Genomic DNA, 18,582 nt, shown 5'->3' with positions numbered 1-18,582 from the left:
CAAATGGAACCAAGAGAGGTCATGTAGTTCTCTCATATTTGGGAAAAAAAATCATCTGTCTATATTCTTTAGTGGACCTATTAAAAATTAAAAACTTTATTGAAGTTATTTTTGATGGATCTGATTTTTACATTTTGTGAAAATTTTTATAATGTTTGTATGCCACATTAAATAGGTCTCTGCCTCTCTTGAAAAAAAAATTATTTCCCACCTTTGTGCCTTTGCTTACTCCACTGTCTCTTTCTGGACTGACCTCCCCAATCCCTTTCCACCAATCTGCATCTACTACTCAAATTATTGTTCAGTAATTTTTCAGTCACGTCCAACTCTCTGTGACCTCACTCAGGGTTTTCTTGGCAAATATCCTAGAGTGCTTTGCCATTTCCTTTTCTAGCTCATTTTGCAGATGAGGAAACTGAAGAAAATAGGGTTAAATGACTTGCTCAGGATCACATGGCTAGTAAGTGTTTGAGGCCAGATACTACTACAGTTATGAAACACAATACTTCTTTTCTTTGGTATCTTCTTAGCATATCCACGTACAATTTAAATTATACTTGGTCATATTTTTTTAAATTATTTTAGTTTCTATATATGTGTTTCACTAAATAAATTCTAAACTCAAGTAAGAAGGCCTTGTGTTCACTTTCTATTTGTTTCTTTGACACTTAATTTCAAAAAACCTAGAATGATACTGAGTACCTCAAATAAACATTTATTAAGAGTTTATTATGTGTGAGGCACTGTGCTAAGAAGTAGGGGGAAAAAATAAGTGAAGCAGGCCCTGACATCAAGGAGCTTACATTCTAATAAACAAAATATACACGTGATTATATGCAGAAAATAGAAAAAATGAATACAAAGTAATTTGGGGAGGTGTGTTAACATCTGTAAGGACTAGAAAAGGTTTCACAAAGAGGGTAATAATTATGTGAGACCTTGAAGGAAACCAGGAACTCCAAGAGGCAGAGGTGAGGAGGGAATGTATTACTGGCCTGGAAAATAGTGTAAAGAAACCAAGATGGGAAATGGAACATCAGATGTGCCCAACAGCAAGAAAGGCAGTATGGCAAGAATACAGAAGACGAGAAGATGAATGCTGAAAATGCAGACAGGAGCCAGACTGTGAAGAGGCTTAAATGCCAAAATGAGTGGTTATATATTATGCTAGACATAATAAGGAGTAACGGGAGTTTGATGACTATGGAGGGTGACATGTTCAAATCCGTACTTTAGCAAAACTTCCTTGTATAAGATTTGGAATTTAGCAAGACTGACTGAAGTGGGGAAAAAGCTTGAGATAAAGAGACAAAAAAAAACAAAACAAACAAAAACCCCCCCCCCAAAAAAACCCTAAATAGGTGAGAAGTGATGAGACAGTGAATTAGGGTTGTGGCAGTTTAAGTGGAGAAGAGGGAACAGATGGTCTAGAGATGGAAATGTCAAGATCTGGCAAATGACTGAATATGTGGGGTGTGTGAGAGTTAGGAGATGAGGATGACACAGAGATTGTAGGCTTTGGTGACTGGAAGGATGGTGGTGTCATAGAAAGTAATATAGAAGTTTGGGAGATGAAAAACACTAGGGTTTCTGTTCTGAATGTGTTGAATTTGAGGTGCTGACAGGGTATCTGCTAAGAAATGTCTAATGGGGAGATGGTGATTTAAGACTGGTGCTCAAGAGACAGTCTAGTATTGGATGAATAGATTTGGAAGTCATCTGCATAGAGATGATAAGTAAATCCTTGGGAGTTGATGAGATATCAAGAGAGAAAAAAGAAGAGAAACAAAGGAAGAGTTGGCTGACTAGAATTCAAAAGTTATCTAGGAGAGAGCCTTGGGGGACATCCCACTGTTACTGGGCATGACACAGACTATGAATAAGCAAAGCAGATCGAAGAAAGGAAGAGAACCAGGAAAGAGTCTCAAAAGAGAACACAAACACAGCAAGAGTGATGCCCTGCAAAATACTGAGGCTATTTGCAGGTCATGGTGGGGACATAGGAGACACTGAGAGACAAAATAATAATAGGCTGTGATCAGATAAAGGAACTTACAAATTATTGATCATGAAAGTGGAGCCCTTGTAAGTGACAGTAATATCAAGGGTATGACCATCTTCCTGTGGATAAGGTGGAGTGAAGAAGGTCATAGTGTTTGGGATGTGACGAAACATAAATATGCAGGTTGAAGTTCTCCAGTATGCAGATACTTCTGTGCAGAGAGCCACTATGTAACAGGTACTGAATACAATGAGAAGGAAGATAAGAGCATCCTCCAGGTTGGTAGATAACAGTCACATTGGGTAACACATTTGAAAACAGTGAACCTAAGAGAGGTCATTGAGTTACATTAGTAGCGGGAAGGTCTAGAAGTAGCGATGGGAATTGGGCAAGGAGTATGTAAACTCCCACTAAAACCAGTGAGTTGGGGGTATGACAGAGGGTACAACCAGCACTGGAAAGGAAAGGCTGGGATGCTCAAAGAAGGACAGAAAAATGGAAGGAGTACGAGAGGAAAAGTTCTAAAGTGAGGGGATATTTTTTAATTACATCACAAGTTCCACAGACATAGTTGAAGAGGCAGGGAGGAATAGAACATACCTGGCCAGGATTGGGGGTGGAGGGAGGACATGGGGAGGCGGGCGAGCTGTCAGTACTGATGTTAATTGGAATGAGACAACAGGCAACAAGAGTTGGAGCTGGGGGTTTCCTATTCGCAAGTCATAGACTCATTATTACAAGAGGAAGGGGTGGGGTGAGAGGATGAGATTACAAACCACTGGGGAATGAGTCGAGGTAACAGTGATTGGAAGGAGTTATGCTGCTTAGCACAGTGCCTGGCACATAGTAGGCATTTAATAAATGTTTATCAACTATCAATGGAGAATAATTACAAATTATTCAATAAAAGAATATGATAATGTAATAATACATATTTGATAAAAATAAAAAATTCATAAACATAATATGAAGAATTCAGTAAATGTGATCTAAATAAATGTAGGCTAGTTCTGCAATGGTAGAAAATCTACGTTTTAGTCTTAGGTCCACCTCTTAATAGACACAAGGACAGGGGCAAGTCACTTGACCTCACTAAGCCTCAGTTTCCTCATCTATAAAATGAATATTTACATTAACCACATCTCACAAAGTTTGTTCTGAGAAAAGTATTCTATAAACTATAAAACCCTCATAAGGGTACTGATCAAAACACCAAGTTGACAAGGAAGAAATAGATAATGATGGAGGGAATGAAAAAATGAAAGAAAAAGCACTTATCAAGTACACTGTGGCCCAAAGAGAAAAGCAAGACAACCCTGTTCTCAACAAGTTCACATTCTAGTAGAGGGAGACAACACATATAGGAGGGTCCAACTTCAGGACAAATGGTAAGGCCTGATGATCCAGATGGCAAGTAGTCCAGTTTGGCTGCAGGGTAGAGGAGAGAAAAGGCTGATGTATAAGCATGTCATTTTAGCTGATAAAATGATATCTGTTTCTGTCATTGAACCATTTGACAATGGCAAGGACTTTTTTGGTGATGGGAACTTTCATTTATGTGTCTTTAATAGATATGGTTACCAAGGAGGCAGGGCCTATAGGACAGACAAAGGTAGTTGCTGAACAACACTGCCACAAGGGATGCTCCCCTGAATAACCACGACAGAAGTCTGGGCTAGAAGCAAGGTTGAAGGCCTTGGCAGGCACTATCACTTAAAAGATCCCTGGGTACAGAGTCCTGGGGCAGCCTTCAATGGGGTCTGGAAAAAGTAGTCTTCATGGTGGTGATGGTTTGGTTGGCCTTGTTCATGGACCTCTCTTCTCTTCTACGGCACCTTCTGGTGGCAGCCGGTCAATGGCTGGCACCAGAATCTCTGTAAGGGCTGACCAAATCTCCCCAAGGGTTACTGCCTTGGACTACAGTAGCCCTGGCTCAGGCTGGAGGCAGAACCAATGACACATTGAGCGAATGGGTAGGTGGGTGTCGGTATAGCTATTCTTGGCACGCATGGGCTAGAAGCATATTGGAAAGCAAAAAACACTGGTTTTACAAAGAGTTCAGCCTAGGAGCACTCAAGCTCTAGGAAACAGAGTACAATGAAACACTATCTCCTAGGCTAAATGTATCAAAAGTTGTTTGCCTAAATAATCTCCTAGTCTAATATAACAACATATGTCTGACATAAGCTTGCAAAAAGATTGTAATGCCCCTAAGGAAGGAGTGTCCTCTAGGACAGAAATCTTTGGTACTATGGAGACAGGGAGTCTAGACTTTGCCCCAGCTCTACTAAATACAATAATTTCTACATGTTAGTTTCATTTAAAATGCACTTTGTACTTCTAAACAACTGTGGTTGCTGTTAGATTCCTTTCATCTTCTGAATAATACTTCCATTGTCATAAATACTATCCACAGATTCAATCTATTAAAAAGAATAGCAAAAAGGTAATCTTTAAAAAAAAAAGTGGTAAAAGACAGTTATTTCACCTTCTCAACTAAATCCTATATATAGCCTATTACAGTATCACTCACAACCACAGGGATACAAAAATACTGACGAGTACTGCTAAAAATATTCAACTAGTTTTTCACAAATATATTTAGTCCTAAAATGTCTGTAACCCTTTGACAAAAGATTCCACCATTAGGAATACACCCAAAAGACTTCAAAGAGTGAAAGGTCCCAAATACATGCTTTTGTGGTAGCAAATAACTGGGGGAAAATAGATTGCCACCAAACTGGGAAATGGATGAATAGATGTAGTGGTACATGAATATAATGGAATATGTTACTATGCCATAAAAACAATGAATATGAAGAATATGCAGAAGCATAGGAAAACTTACATAAATCAATGCAGAATATAAAGCAGAAAAAGTAAAACAATATATACAACCATAACAATCTAAATGGAAAGAACAAAACATAACTGAAACATTATCTTCATCTCAAATCCCTTTGCCATTATCTTCTACTCTTTCCTATGTTTCCCTAGTTTGGCAAAGACATGGCCCTTCTCCTTGCTAAGGCCAACATCTATGTGCACTTGATCTCCTGCCCTCTCCCACCCCACCCTACCCTCACTCACTCAGTTTTCTCCAGCACACAGCATCCTCAATCAATTTTCCTTTGTCTCAATTTCTCTGTTGCATCCTAACTTCTTTCTATCTAAAAGTTCCTTTCCTACAATCTTTAAACACGTCCCATCTTTAAAAAACCTTCAATAGACCCTACAAGATCCCAAGTTATCAGCGAGGTAGATTAGGTGAGAGTGCTAAGCAAACCTTAAAGTGCTATATAAATGCTAGGTATTATTATTATTATTAATATCCTTTATCTACTTTCTTTCTCAGCTAAGTTTCTTAAAAAATGCAACCTATAGCCACTGCCTCCACTTCATCTCCCCTCTCACTCACTCCTCAAATCTCTGCAATTCAGCTTTCCAACCTTAGCACTCAACTGAAACTGCACTCTCCTTATGATCTCTTTAAAATTGTCAAATTTTTTTTCCCCTCAGTCCTCATCCTTCTCAATCTATCTGCTACATTTGACACTACTGACCAGATTCTCCTCTTGCACTCTCTCCCCAACCTAGGTTATCTTGGCTTGCCTCCTATCTATATGACAACTCCTTCTTGGTCTGTGTGGATGAGTCATCATCTACATCATGCTCCTTAAATATGGGTATTACCCAAGTTTCTGTACTACACTTTCGCTTCTTCCTTTACAGTCGATCTTGGAAAATTCATTAGCTCATATGGGTTCAACTACTTTATCCATGCAGATGACTCACAGATAAATAGAATACATAGCTTATATTTATCTATTTGTGAGTCATCTGCACAGATATGATAGCTGAATATGATAGTCTCTATATTTCTGACAGAGATAGATTAGAAATATAAGCATTTCTATCCAGTGTAAGCCTCTCCAGAGTCTTACATCACCTATTAGACATTTCAAATTGGATGTCCCAGAGACATAATCATATACCACTATGTTTATTTATCCATTCCCAAGTTTGATGGCAATCTATTCCCCCCCCCATTATTTGCTACCACAAAAGCATGCATTTGGGAACTTTCACTTTTTGAAGTCTTTGGGGTATATTCCTAATGGTGGATCTTTGTCAAATTAAGATGTACAAAACATAATTCATTATTGCACCCTCTCCATTACCACCACCTGCCAAATGCCATCCTCTCTCAAACTTCTCTCTTCACCATCCTTTCAGCCTCCCAGATTAGTAACCTTTGTCTCACTCAATCTCCTGCACCCCACATTTCCAACCAGTTACCAGAGTACCATTCCTGACTTTGTAACATCTTTTGCATCTGACTCCTTTTCACTACTCACACAGCTACACTTTGGTTCAGGCCCCCATCACCTCTTCCCTAAATTACAGAGCTAATGATGGAGATTCCTCTACCTTCCAGGTTAAAATAGAAACTCCTCTATCTAATTGTTAAAGTTCCTTAAATCTGGCTCCAATCTATCCTTCCAGCCACATTGGGAATTACACTCCCTTCTGTACCCTGTAATCTTGCCAAATTGGTTTTCTCTCTCTTCCTCATATATGACATTCCATTTCCCATCTCTATGCCTTTGTACTGACTGTTCTGGATCCCTAGAATGAATTCACTCTTTATCTCTACCTCATACCACCCTGTTCTTCATTTGGGACATGGCTCAGGCACATCTTTTATATTCAGCTGATCCTGATCCCATAACTGCTAGGGCTTGCCTGCCTTTACTACCTTGCATTTAACTGTATTATATTAATTTGTAATTATTCACTTTATACTTGTCCCTGTCCTTAAATATGTACTTGTTTCTCCCATTAGAATGCAAGAGCCTTATGAGTAGGGATTATTTCATTCATTTTGCTTATATCCCCCGGTCCTACTACAGTACCTGGAAAACAGAAGACATTTAATAACTGCTTGTGGCTTGCTTGCTTGATTATAATGCCCAAACTTCTTGTCTCAAGAGAGATGAGAAAACAAACCTCCATTCCTTTGTTACAGAGATAGGGGATCAGGAGTACAGAACACTGTATATATTGTCATTGTATATACTGATGTATTTATTAGTCTTACAGATATTTTTTCTCTTTCTAATTCTTTGCTAGAAGAGAAGTCTTGATGAGTTAGAGAGGGGAGTGTGTGTGTGTGTGTGTGTGTGTGTGTGTGTGTGCGCGCGTTGGGGAGAGGGGGGTTCTTGTTGTCCTGTCCAACCCTTCCTCAGTGAAGATACTTAAGTGGTTTGCCATTTCCTTCTTCAGCTCACTTTATATATGAAGAAATTGAGGCAAACAGGGTTGAGTGACTTGCCCAAGGTCACACAGTTAGTAAGTGTCTGAGGCCAGATTTGAACTCAGGAAGATGAGTGTTCCTGACTCCAAATCCAGCACTCTATTCACTGTGCCACTTAGCTGCCTGTGTGTGTGTGTGTGTGTGCGCGTGCACGCGCACGTGTGTGTGTGTACACACATACTGAGAAACAACAAAATATGTCAATAAAACTAAGTATTAGCGGATATCTTTTTCAAAATGCACAAGGCGTCAAGGGTGAAAAAGTCATTCATTCATTCATTCAACAACCATTTATGAACTCCCTATTATTTGCAGAGCTCTGTGATCCTAAATAAAACATATAATCTAATGTTGAAAAATGAGCAAATTTTAATAAATGTTCAACTGCAAAGGCAATGCCAATAACCTCAGGTTTTTTTTTCTTTTTCTGTTGTAGAGAACTATATAAACCTATAATTCAAATTGAGGTTAAAAGAGAAACAGAGAATTGATAAGAAAATAATAACAAATGTGTTTTTAAATGACAACACCAAGAAATGATTTAAGAGTATTTAGGGAAACACACAGAAACATAATGAGAGTTATGATTTCAACCCATCTGGATGAGAACTAGAAATGGCAAAAAGTAGGTTAGATAAGGTTAAAGAATAATAAAGAATGGTGAGTTACGGGGTTGACAGCTAAATCAGAAATGATCATGCTAAATCATTGAGATCTGTATTCACAATTGAGGCAGAAAATATTTGAATGGATTTATGGTTTTATCAATATGAATACTCTCTAACAAGAGAGATCATGGTCTATCTCTGCTTTCTCATCCTTTCAAACTTCTGTCTACCTCTGAGTGTAACTGCTCCACAAAGGGTCTACCCAACATATTGGGGGTTTAGGTCAATTTATATTATGTAGAATGTCAATACAGTACATACACTGCCTATATGTTAACCTTTAGGTTAGGTTCATGACCAGCCAATCTCCTTTTCTTATATCAATTTGATAAAAATGTTTAAACTACTTTTGGAAAATTATTTTACGTTGCTAATATGCTGCAGCACATTTATGCCCACCATGCCTCTCTTCCTTTGACTTAGGGGATCCAGATTTTAATCCATTTCAATTCAACAAACATTAAATGTCTTACTAAGTGTAAGGCAGGGGCAGCTATGTGGCACAGTAGACAGAGGGGTGGGCCTGGAGTCAGGAAGATCATTTTCCTGAATTCAAATCCAGCCTCAGATACTTGACCCTGGGCAAGTCACTTAACCCTGTTTGCCTCAGTTTCTCATCTGTCAGGTGAGGTAGAGAGGAAAATGGCAAACTACTCCTGTACCTCTGCCGAGAAAACCCAAATGGGATCATGAAGAGTTGGCCACGACTTTAAAATGACTGAACAACAAGTACAAGGCAACGGAGACACAAACATGTGTCTGCTATCAAGAAGCTTATATTTTTTGAGGCAATACAATGTATCATATACACAGATAAAAAACACAAGGAATTTGAGGAGAGAGAAAGAAACAACTTGGGAGAAGGGTAGAGATAAGAAAATGATTACCAGGGGCCACAGCTTATGAGACTTGAAAGAAGCTGGGTGGTGATGAGAAGCTTCTAAATATGTAAAAGTGCAAAGACAAAGAGGGAGGAGATGAAATATGAAGCTTGGGGGACAACAAATAGTCCAGGTTAACTAGAATATAGTGGGCATAAAAGGGTACAACATAAAAAAATCCAGCAAAGGTAGATATAAGTCAGACTGTGAAAAACCTTCAATGCCAGATTGAGTTACAGGAATTTACTAAGGATTGTTGAGCAAGCAAATATCCTAGTCAGATTTGGGTCATAAGAATATTACTTTACCAGTTGTGTGGAGGATGAATTGGAAAGTAAAAAGACTAGACGCAGGTAGATCAATTAAACTACTTTGATAGTCAAGGTGAGAGGTAAACTAAGACAGGAGCCGTGTAAAGGAAAAAAGGAGAAAGAGGCAAGGGAAGCTAGAGAGATAGGATTTAAAAGACCTAGCAACTGATGGATATGTGGGAGAAGGAAGGGGAAATGAGAAGGAAATAAGAATTTATTAAGCGCTTACTATTTGCCACATACTATGCTAAGTACTTTACGAATATTGTTTCATGTGATACTCATAACAATCCTGAGAAATTGGTGTTATTGTTCTTGTTTTACATTGAGGAAACTGAGGCAGGCAGAGTTCTACTGACTGGCCCAAGGTCACAAAGCTAATAAGTGTCTGAGGCCAGATTTGAATTCAGGATTTCCTGACTCCAGGCTCAATATCTGATGTGCTGAGCCACTTAGCAGTGGAATAAGGGAGAGGCAGAAGCAAGAGTCAAGCATGACCCTCATGCTGAAAACTTCAATGACCAAAAGCACTGCAATGTTATCAACAAAAATAAGGAAGTTTGGAGAGAGTGGTGGGGTTAGCAGGAGAAACAATGAATTCCATTTGGAGCCAACATTCAGGTGGAAATATCCAGCACAGAGTTGGTGATGTGGAATTAGATTTAAGGGAGAGAGAATAAGACTAGCTATACAGACGTGAGAGTCATCTGTCAATGATAATTAAACCAAAGGGAGCTGATTAGATCACGAATGGATAGTTTACAAACAGAAAAAAAAAAAAGATGAGCCAAGTATCAAACAACCAAACCATCAATAAGCATTTAACAATCCATGACAGAAGCTATTAAAAAAACAAACACAGATTAAGGGGTTCAAAATAAGCGGTTGGTTTCAGCTTGAAATCCCTTTAACATCAACATTATTTTCACTTTTAACATTTAATGCTTAATGCCTGTTTGACAAGTAAGACATCTAGGGCAATATGACAAGACACAATATGTACTCGTGACATAAAAATAGTCTAGGGCAGAGGTGTCAAACATGGAGTGCAGCCTAACCAGATTAAAATACAATTGGGAAATATTAAAGAAAAGAAATTAAAATACTTTAGAACACAGATAATGCTAAATGTGGTCTTCTTAAATCAGTGTGTGGTCTGCAGAGATCCTTATGTATGGTTTAACATCCCCTTTTCTATTTGACTCTAACACAAGTATTCTGGGGTAATGACAGAATCTAACTGCTACCAGGCTACTTTTTAGTATAGAATGAAAGATTTCCTTCAATCAATCAATAAGCATGTGTTATTTATTAAGATCATATGTTCTTATAAATGTTTCATATTTTTTAAAATTAAATAAGTCCTTTCTCCACTACAATCCTACTCTGATGACAGATCACAGTACTGAGGCAAACCTGAGTTCTCAACCTTTATGCTAATAAGATAACAATCTTCACGGGTCGTAGAAAACCTAAAAAATGCTTGAAACATAAACCTAACAATGAAATATCTCTGTCACTTTGGGAGTAGACTAATTAATTTAGAAAGGCTCATTACCCAAAAGGTGACAAATGGATCATGGTATTTTACAGTCACTGCAACTCATGAAAACCTTCAAACTAAGACACAGAGGGACAGTGACCATTACCCTGGTAAAATCTTTGATCCTTGATAAATAAAGCTTTATTTAGGGTATTTTTAAAAAAAGCTACAACAAAGTATACTTCACTAATCATCCAAAGCTATCATCCACTAAATGACAAGGGAATGAAAATCAACAGAGGGGCATCTCACTGGCATTCATTTCAAAATGCTCTTTCCCAGAAGCAATTAGGTTCACAAATAGGGAAATAAATACTGCTTACTCAAGGATAGGGAAAAAATACTGTAAAACTGACATTAGATTCTTTTCTCTAATGAGAGCCTCAAGAATGGCTAAGTGTTAACAAATATTCCTTCTAGAACTTCCAATCAAAAAAATACTTATTAAGTACCGAGAGAGAGAATGCTCTCAGATCCTGATGGTCTATCTACAATCTACATCTTCCATCCTTTCCTCAAACAAGGAAAGGGGGAATGATGGAGGAACAAATGAGGATTAAGGGGATAAGCCACACAACCTGACATGGCCAATTCTCTATCACCAGATTATCAACTGAAGCATCACCTATTTTTTTAATCTCCACATTTTACCAGGACACCTATTTCTTCAAAAGGTATTGTGAGAGACACTAGGCTGGGGAATGGGATTTAAACAGATCTTGGATGGACCTAAGACAGACTAGTGCTAAGAATTCTTGGTTACTTCCAGGCAGGAAATAGTGAGTTTTCCAGTGAAACTTCACTTGAAAGCACCATGCTTTACATTTACATTTAGTCAACAAGCATTTATCCAGCATCTACTCAGTGCCAGGGACTGTGCTAAGCCCTGGATACAAAGAAAGATAAAAGAGAGTCCCTGCCCTCAAGAGTTTCCAGTCTAATAGGGGAGACAACATGCAAATAACTATACGTAAGATAAACTGGAGATAATCTCAGAGGGAAGGCACTAAGACAAAAGAGAACTGGGAAAGGTCTGCAAAAGTTTAATTTAGGAGTCACTGTTTCCCTAATTTCAAAGCAAAGCATTTATTTCTACTCTCTATCCCCTACTTGCTAGAACTGCTTGTAACTCTAATTGTAGTTCATCCAACTACCACAAAGACTACTTTTGAAATTCTCTCACACTCTGGAGATTAAAGCTGGGGGGAAGAATCAAGTAGTTTTTTTCTTTCCATGTGCTAGATGAACAGTATTCCAATTTCTTTTAGAATAGCTACTTCCTTCAGCAATAAAAATTACAAAGCCTAGAACACTATCACCTGTTCTGAATTCAATGAAAACTTCATGTTTTGTCTTGTTTTTTTTCAAAAAGTCTCATCTGACACCTCCACTAAAGCCCTATTCCAGTGTCTCACCTTAGAGGTAAAAGATACCCTGGGATCATGTGGGTAGTGCCAGAGAAGAACAGCCTAAGAGGTTCCACCAACTGGAAGAAGCTTCAAGCGAGGGCCATGAGAGCAGCCTCTGTGACTAGAAATTCAGCTGAGATATGGTCAGAGAGGCTCATCACCAGACTGGACAGAGGGCAATTTTTTTTTTAATTGTAACTCCACTAAGATGTCTACTAAGTTACAGAGGGATAGTCAGGAAGTCTTGGATTCAATTCCCGCTAATGAGAAGTTTTTGGCTTTGTAGCTTTTAGCAAGTTAACTTGACTTCTCAATGCCCATAGGCAACTTCCTAAGATAGAGATGGGCTGGTCTGCATTGGTTTTAAAAAAAAAAAAAAAAAAAAAAAACCCCCCCCCCCCCCCCGAAACTGGGCCATGCTAATAAACCCAGAGGTCAAATAAAAAAAAAAATCTAAAAATTGTTATTAAAAAATAACTCACATTTGCTATTTTTATTTTAGTTTTAATTTATGGAGTAAAACAAGCATTTCCATAACATAGTATAATGAAAAAGATGATTGCACATGAAACAGCAAATTTATTATGTACAACTTGATATTCCTTTTAAATATATAAGTTATCATGTAAATTTCTTTTTTATTCTTCAGTCCCCCTTCCACTGTTCTAGAGATGGCTACCATTAGATACAAATAGGCATATATACGTAAAATTATTCTATACATACTTCTATTTATCAGTTCTTTCTCTGGATGCAGACAGCATCTTTTTTGATATGTCCTTTAGCTCATCATTTCTTTTAGCACAGTAGTATTACATCATAATCATATACCCCAACTTGTTCAGCCATTCCCCAACTGATGGACATCCCTGCAATTTCTATTTCTTTGCCACCACAAAGAGAGCTGCTACAAACATTTCAGAACATATAAATTCTTTTCCTTTCTCCCTAATCATCTTTGGAAACAGACCTGGTAGTGGTGTTGCTTAAATAGTGCACTTCAGTCTATACAGCAATTACTTCAAAATAATCCTGAGACAGGTGACACAAGTTTTTAGGAAGAAATGTGTAGCCCAGACTTATTTTTTTCATCAGTGTGGAAAAGTCAGGAATGACAAATCCCTCCACTGATGCAGATGAGCAACTCCTCTGAAACGTACATAGTCTTAAAAGATTTGCATAGGGCACTGAGAGACGTACTGTGACTTGCTCTTGATCATGATATTATGCCTCAGAGATAAGACCTGAAACAACATCTTCCTGTTTCCAGATGGCTAGTACCCTTTCCACTATGATACCATGCTGCTTTTTCTTGAGTATTATATTCTCCTTTTTATAGATGACAAAACTGAGGCTCATTTGGATTAAATGCCTTGCCCAACAATCACAAAGCTAAAAAGTGTTGGAGCACAGATATAAACCCCAGGCTCCTTACTTCAGATCTTCTGAAGCTATGATATGCTGCACACATCTCCAATACATCTGTGACTCAAAAGAATCATTACACTTCTGATAAAGTTAGTTTTCCAAATAAGAGTTGCTTAAAATATTTGAACTGGAATTTGAAAAATGACAAAGTATCATTCCCCCACCTACAAAGTGCCCCAGATGTTCAAATACCTGTAAGACTGCATGGTATGTTCTATTCATAAATCCAAGCCAAGACTGTGGAAGCAGGATTGAGCGATGCCACTCTGATGGCTGGATGTTCACCTGGATGACAAATTAATCACAGTATTAATTACAGAGTCATTTTAAATATAAAACTATTACCATAAAATCATTCAAAAATGATTTTATCTAACCTTTCCCTCTAAGTATAGAAATCTTGAACTCTAAGCTTATTAACCAAAAAAAAAAAAAAAAAACCAACAACAAACAAACAAAAAAACAATCTAGGGAAAATGACAATGAACAAGGTCTTTTGAGAAATATCTAAATCAAAGTAGTGTGGATTTTTTAGGTTAAAAGAAAATAAGGTCAAAAATTTCTAAATTAAAGGGAAGTAATTCTATAATGAAATAAAAATGTTTAAAAAAAATAAGAACCTAGTATAAATCTGTTCTTGAAAATGAGGGAGAAATTCTACAAATAATGAGATAGTGTATATAAAATGCATATAATGTATATAAAATGCTTACATTCTGCAAACTTTAAAGTACTGTATATTTATATATTTATATTTAGCTACTATTTCATTAGAGGAAGCTAAGTGGTGTCATAGATAAAGGTAGATAGAAAGCTGGGCCCTTGTTAGCTGTGTGATCTTAGGCAAGTTACTTAACCTCTGTCTGCACCAGTTTCTTTAAGGGTAAAATGGGGATAATAATAACATCTATCTCCCAGGTGTCTGGCACATAGTAAGTGTTTAAAAATGCTTGTTTCCTTTTTTAATAGCCCCTTTGTGCCTCAGTTTCCATAATAATGGGATAACAACATTTGCACTATTTTTCTCATAGGACTGTTGAAGACAAAGTGCCTTGTTATCCTTAAAGCACTATCCAAATATGAATTATTACTGACACCTCCTTGGAGATCTTTAAGCAAAGGCTACACAGTCACTTGTCAGGTGTGTTTTAGTGGGGATTACTTTCATATATGAATTGAACTAAATGGCCTTTGAAGTCCCTTTAACTCTCAAATTCTGTGAGATTACTGGCAATAAATTTTAGCCTCTAATGGAGAGGGGAATGAAGCAAATTACATATTTCAAACTTTCTTTTTTATTTGATTCCATAATCATGATGAATATTTACTTGGTTCTTTCTTCCCCTGTTCTTTCCAACAGAATATAAGCTCCCTGAGGATAAGGGCCATTACATTTTTGTCTCTTTATCTGCAATGCCTAGTACAGTGGTTGGCATGTAACAGCTGTTTAATAAATGAATTAAAGAGCTTTTTCTATGTGCCAAGCAAGTTCTATATGCTAGGAATGCAAATAAAAATGTGAGACAGCCCCTAATTTCAAAGAGCTTACATTCATTCAAACAGGAGGGGGAGGGGGAAGAACACAGACATATGGGCAGAAGAGGAGTATCTGAGGAGTCCCCAGAACAGTAAACTGATACACAGGGAGGTCAAATAACAACTCTTTCCATGAAAATATCGGCATGATAATGTTGATTTAATTTTTGAGAGAAAAGGGGGTCAGGGGAGGAGTTTGCGGGTGAGTGAGAATAGCAAGAACGTTGGATGGGGTGTGAAGCCTGGTGATCTAGGGTTCGCTAGAGATGGCAGGCCAGCTGAAGTGGTGCTTGTTTAGTCACTTACCTATCAAGAAACTTGGCTTGGGGCTAGAGTTCCAAAGCTGAGTTGATTAACCCTGCTCCTCCCCTCTAGTTCTCATCCCCCCTATTCTATTCTCCCCTCGACAGGGACTGAGGTCACCCTTACTGAATGAAAACGAATGGGTTATTTCTGTAAATTCATAGGTCATGTAATTAAAATTCTACCTTAAACTGCAGTTATTTGTGTACACATTTTATTTGCCCTATAAGATATCACAAACACCTGCACTTTAAGGACTGTTGTTTCGTTTTTTAAAACACTCTCATAGCCCAAACAGATAAAGCACAATGCCTTACCTCCAGCAGGCATTTATATAATATTTACATAATAGATACTTATATAATAGATATTTGCTTAATGAATGAATGTTCAAAAGCACCAAAACCTCAAGTTACTGTATATGACCCAATACAAACCTATAAAAGTATCTCACCTTAAGCAAAAAGTAAAATTCCAGGGAGAAGTGGGGCAGGGAGCACTTAAAAGGTCAAGTTCTGGTTCTGTCACTTCCTGTATGATACTAAGCAAGCCACTAGGCATCAGTTTCCTAATCTGAAAAACGTGGGTACTGGACAAGACAGACAGGTCTAAGGTGACTTCTAGATCCAATATTCTATGAACGTATGGATCTGATTAGTCAGAAAAAAGCTTGCCTAGATCTTTCAGCAATTTTTCTCTCTTCCTAACTCTTCAATTCACAGCAAATCCTTTTAGATGTGTTTTAAGGACATTTGATACTACTTTTTAATGGTGTGTTATTTATTCTATTTGTTTAATTTTGCTGAAACCCAGTCTAAGTGTTTTCTCAACTGATAAGATGGCTTTATATGTTTTTTATGATCTAATCAGCATTTTTTCCTTTGCCTCTTTCTTATTTTTTATTTAAAAACTTTTTTTGCATGACTAGATGGAAGAAAGTTGGCAACAGAGAAGAATAAACAATTAGGGGCAATACTGAATAAGGGGAAGAAGCATATCTATGTTTATTATTATACATCTCCCCAAGAAAACACTGTCAGAAATATAGTTTGGTCATTTTAGGTACTCCCTAATTACTATGTGATGTGAGTTGCTATGGTAACTGGGGTTTTTTTCCTCTTTTTATTAAACAGAAGAGTAGATGGCTGCTTAATATATGATTGAATTCTTAGTTCACAAGCTAATACTATACTAGAGAGAGGGCCCAATATAGTATTTAAACAAATGGTCAGACATGCATCTATGTGGAAGTGGGTGCCATTTCATATTGAAATGATTTTCTCTTCACTATCCTTCTGGTGCCTATACCTAACTCCCACTTTCCTAAGAACAAGAATAGGGAAAACTGTTTTGAAAATAAAATTGGTAGAAGAAAATTTTTAATGTGGCATTATTTTAACATAATTACCAGATATCAAGTGTGTTTAATACCATAGGCATGCTGCTTTCTTTTCTGGAGATGGAAAGCAGGTGATCACAGAACCAAATGTGGTATCTCATAATATTTTTTAATACTGTGTCTGTAGCACAGCTGAAAGCAAGTACTTTCACTCTCTGGATAATAATATGTACATCAAGGGAGCATTAACATGCCTTGTTTTATGAGCTGTGTGCTTAACATTAATGGGGAATGCTTTGCTTACCTGTGAATTTTTATTTCACTGTTAACCTCTGATTTCCTCCTCTCCTCCTCCCCATTTATATTTGTTGTCCTAACTACATGATTCCCATTTCTGGAGGTCTGCTTTTGTTCTTCTAAATCAAAGAACCTTGCTAAAAGTTTCCGTTAATGGGATTTTTTTACACTAATGAAGTATGTTAAAAACTTGGTAATTTTCTTATAAATGGCTTGAGTGAAATTGAGTACACATATAATGTAGAAAAGCTAAATTCATTTCAGGGCAAATAGCTTGACAGGACATTATTAAATCAGATAATGATATAAACCTTAAAGTTGAAACATCTCTCTACAAAGGAGAAATAGGGAAGCTTTTCATCCCTTCCCCCTGTAGACTTTTGATGGAGAATTGCTGCTCCCGAGTAGGACACTTCATGTTGAGCAATGTTATTTAGGTGCATCTAGTTGGAACCTGCAGTTCTACGTTTTCTAAATAGCTTAAGTATCATTAGTGGATCTGCAGAAGATAAAAGTTTTTTTATACCAGCTTTTCATTATGACATGTAACCTAACTACAGCTGTCCAATGAAAAGTCCACCTCTTGACTAATATACTTAGAAATGTACTTTATGAATGTTATTTTTTTTTTTATCTAACAAGTTTTCAAATGCTTATTGGTGAGGTGCAGGGTACTCTTCAAGACTCTGGGAGTAGAAAGATAAGAAAATTGGGGGAGACGACATGTACATAGACTGGTATGTGGAAGACAGCTTTTAAAGGGAAGAAATTAGCAGTTGGGGGAGACTAGTAAAATGTTGCCTGAAAGAAGTCACTCGAGTTGGGTCTTAAAGGAAGCCAGGAATCCTAAGAGGCAAAGATTAGGAAAGAGAGCATTCTAGGCATGAAGAATAGCCAGGAAAAAGGCACAGAAACAGAAGACGGAGTGTTGAGGACAAGAAAGAGTAAATGGGGGCGAGGAGGAGGTGACAGCACTATGGTGGAACAAAATTTTAAAAGACTGGAAGGGTCTTCTTAAAGGGCTAGACTGTAAAGAGCTTTAGAAGCCAAACAGATCTCCAGTTTATAAATGGTCAAAGTATACAAACAGGCAGTTTTCACATGAAGAAATCATAGCTATGAAAAAATATTCAATCACTATTGATTAAAGAAATGCAAATTAAAAACAACTCTGAGGTACTACTTCTTAACTACCAGACTGGCTAACACGACAAAAAAGGAAAATGACAAAAGCTGGAGGGGATGTGGAAAAATTGGGACACTAATGTACAGTTGGTGGCGTTGTGAACTGGTACAACCATTCTGGAGAAGAATTTGGACTAGCAGGGCAGCTAGGTGGCGCAGTGGATAGAGCACTGGCCCTGAAGTCAGGAGGACCTGAGTTCAAATCCGGCCTCAGACCAAGCACTTGACACTAGCTGTGTGACCCCAGGCAAACACTTAACCCTAACTGCCTAAAAAAAAAGTCTGGACTACCCTCAAAAGGCTGTTAAACTGTGCATATCCTTTGACCCAGAAACACCACTTCTGTCTGCATCCCAAAGAGAT

At 37.6% G+C, this 18,582-nt stretch overlaps 1 protein-coding gene across 3 annotated transcripts in view; it reads right to left on the bottom strand.

Annotated features, from left to right (window-relative positions):
- Positions 1 to 18,582, bottom strand: part of FOCAD (focadhesin) — a 351,817-nt gene that overhangs the window by 79,436 nt on the left and 253,799 nt on the right. For all 3 annotated transcript variants that reach the window (XM_027859022.1, XM_027859023.1, XM_027859024.1), the window contains exon 22: positions 13,752 to 13,844. In XM_027859022.1, coding sequence (XP_027714823.1) covers positions 13,752 to 13,844 — 93 coding nt within the window. The remainder of the gene's footprint in view (positions 1 to 13,751; positions 13,845 to 18,582) is intronic.

Source organism: Vombatus ursinus, unplaced genomic scaffold, assembly GCF_900497805.2.
Source record: "Vombatus ursinus unplaced genomic scaffold, bare-nosed wombat genome assembly UNPS02014158.1, whole genome shotgun sequence".
NCBI lineage: Eukaryota > Metazoa > Chordata > Mammalia > Diprotodontia > Vombatidae > Vombatus > Vombatus ursinus.
The sequence above is the reverse complement of the archived record's forward strand: the minus strand, read 5'-3'. Positions and strand labels throughout refer to the sequence as shown.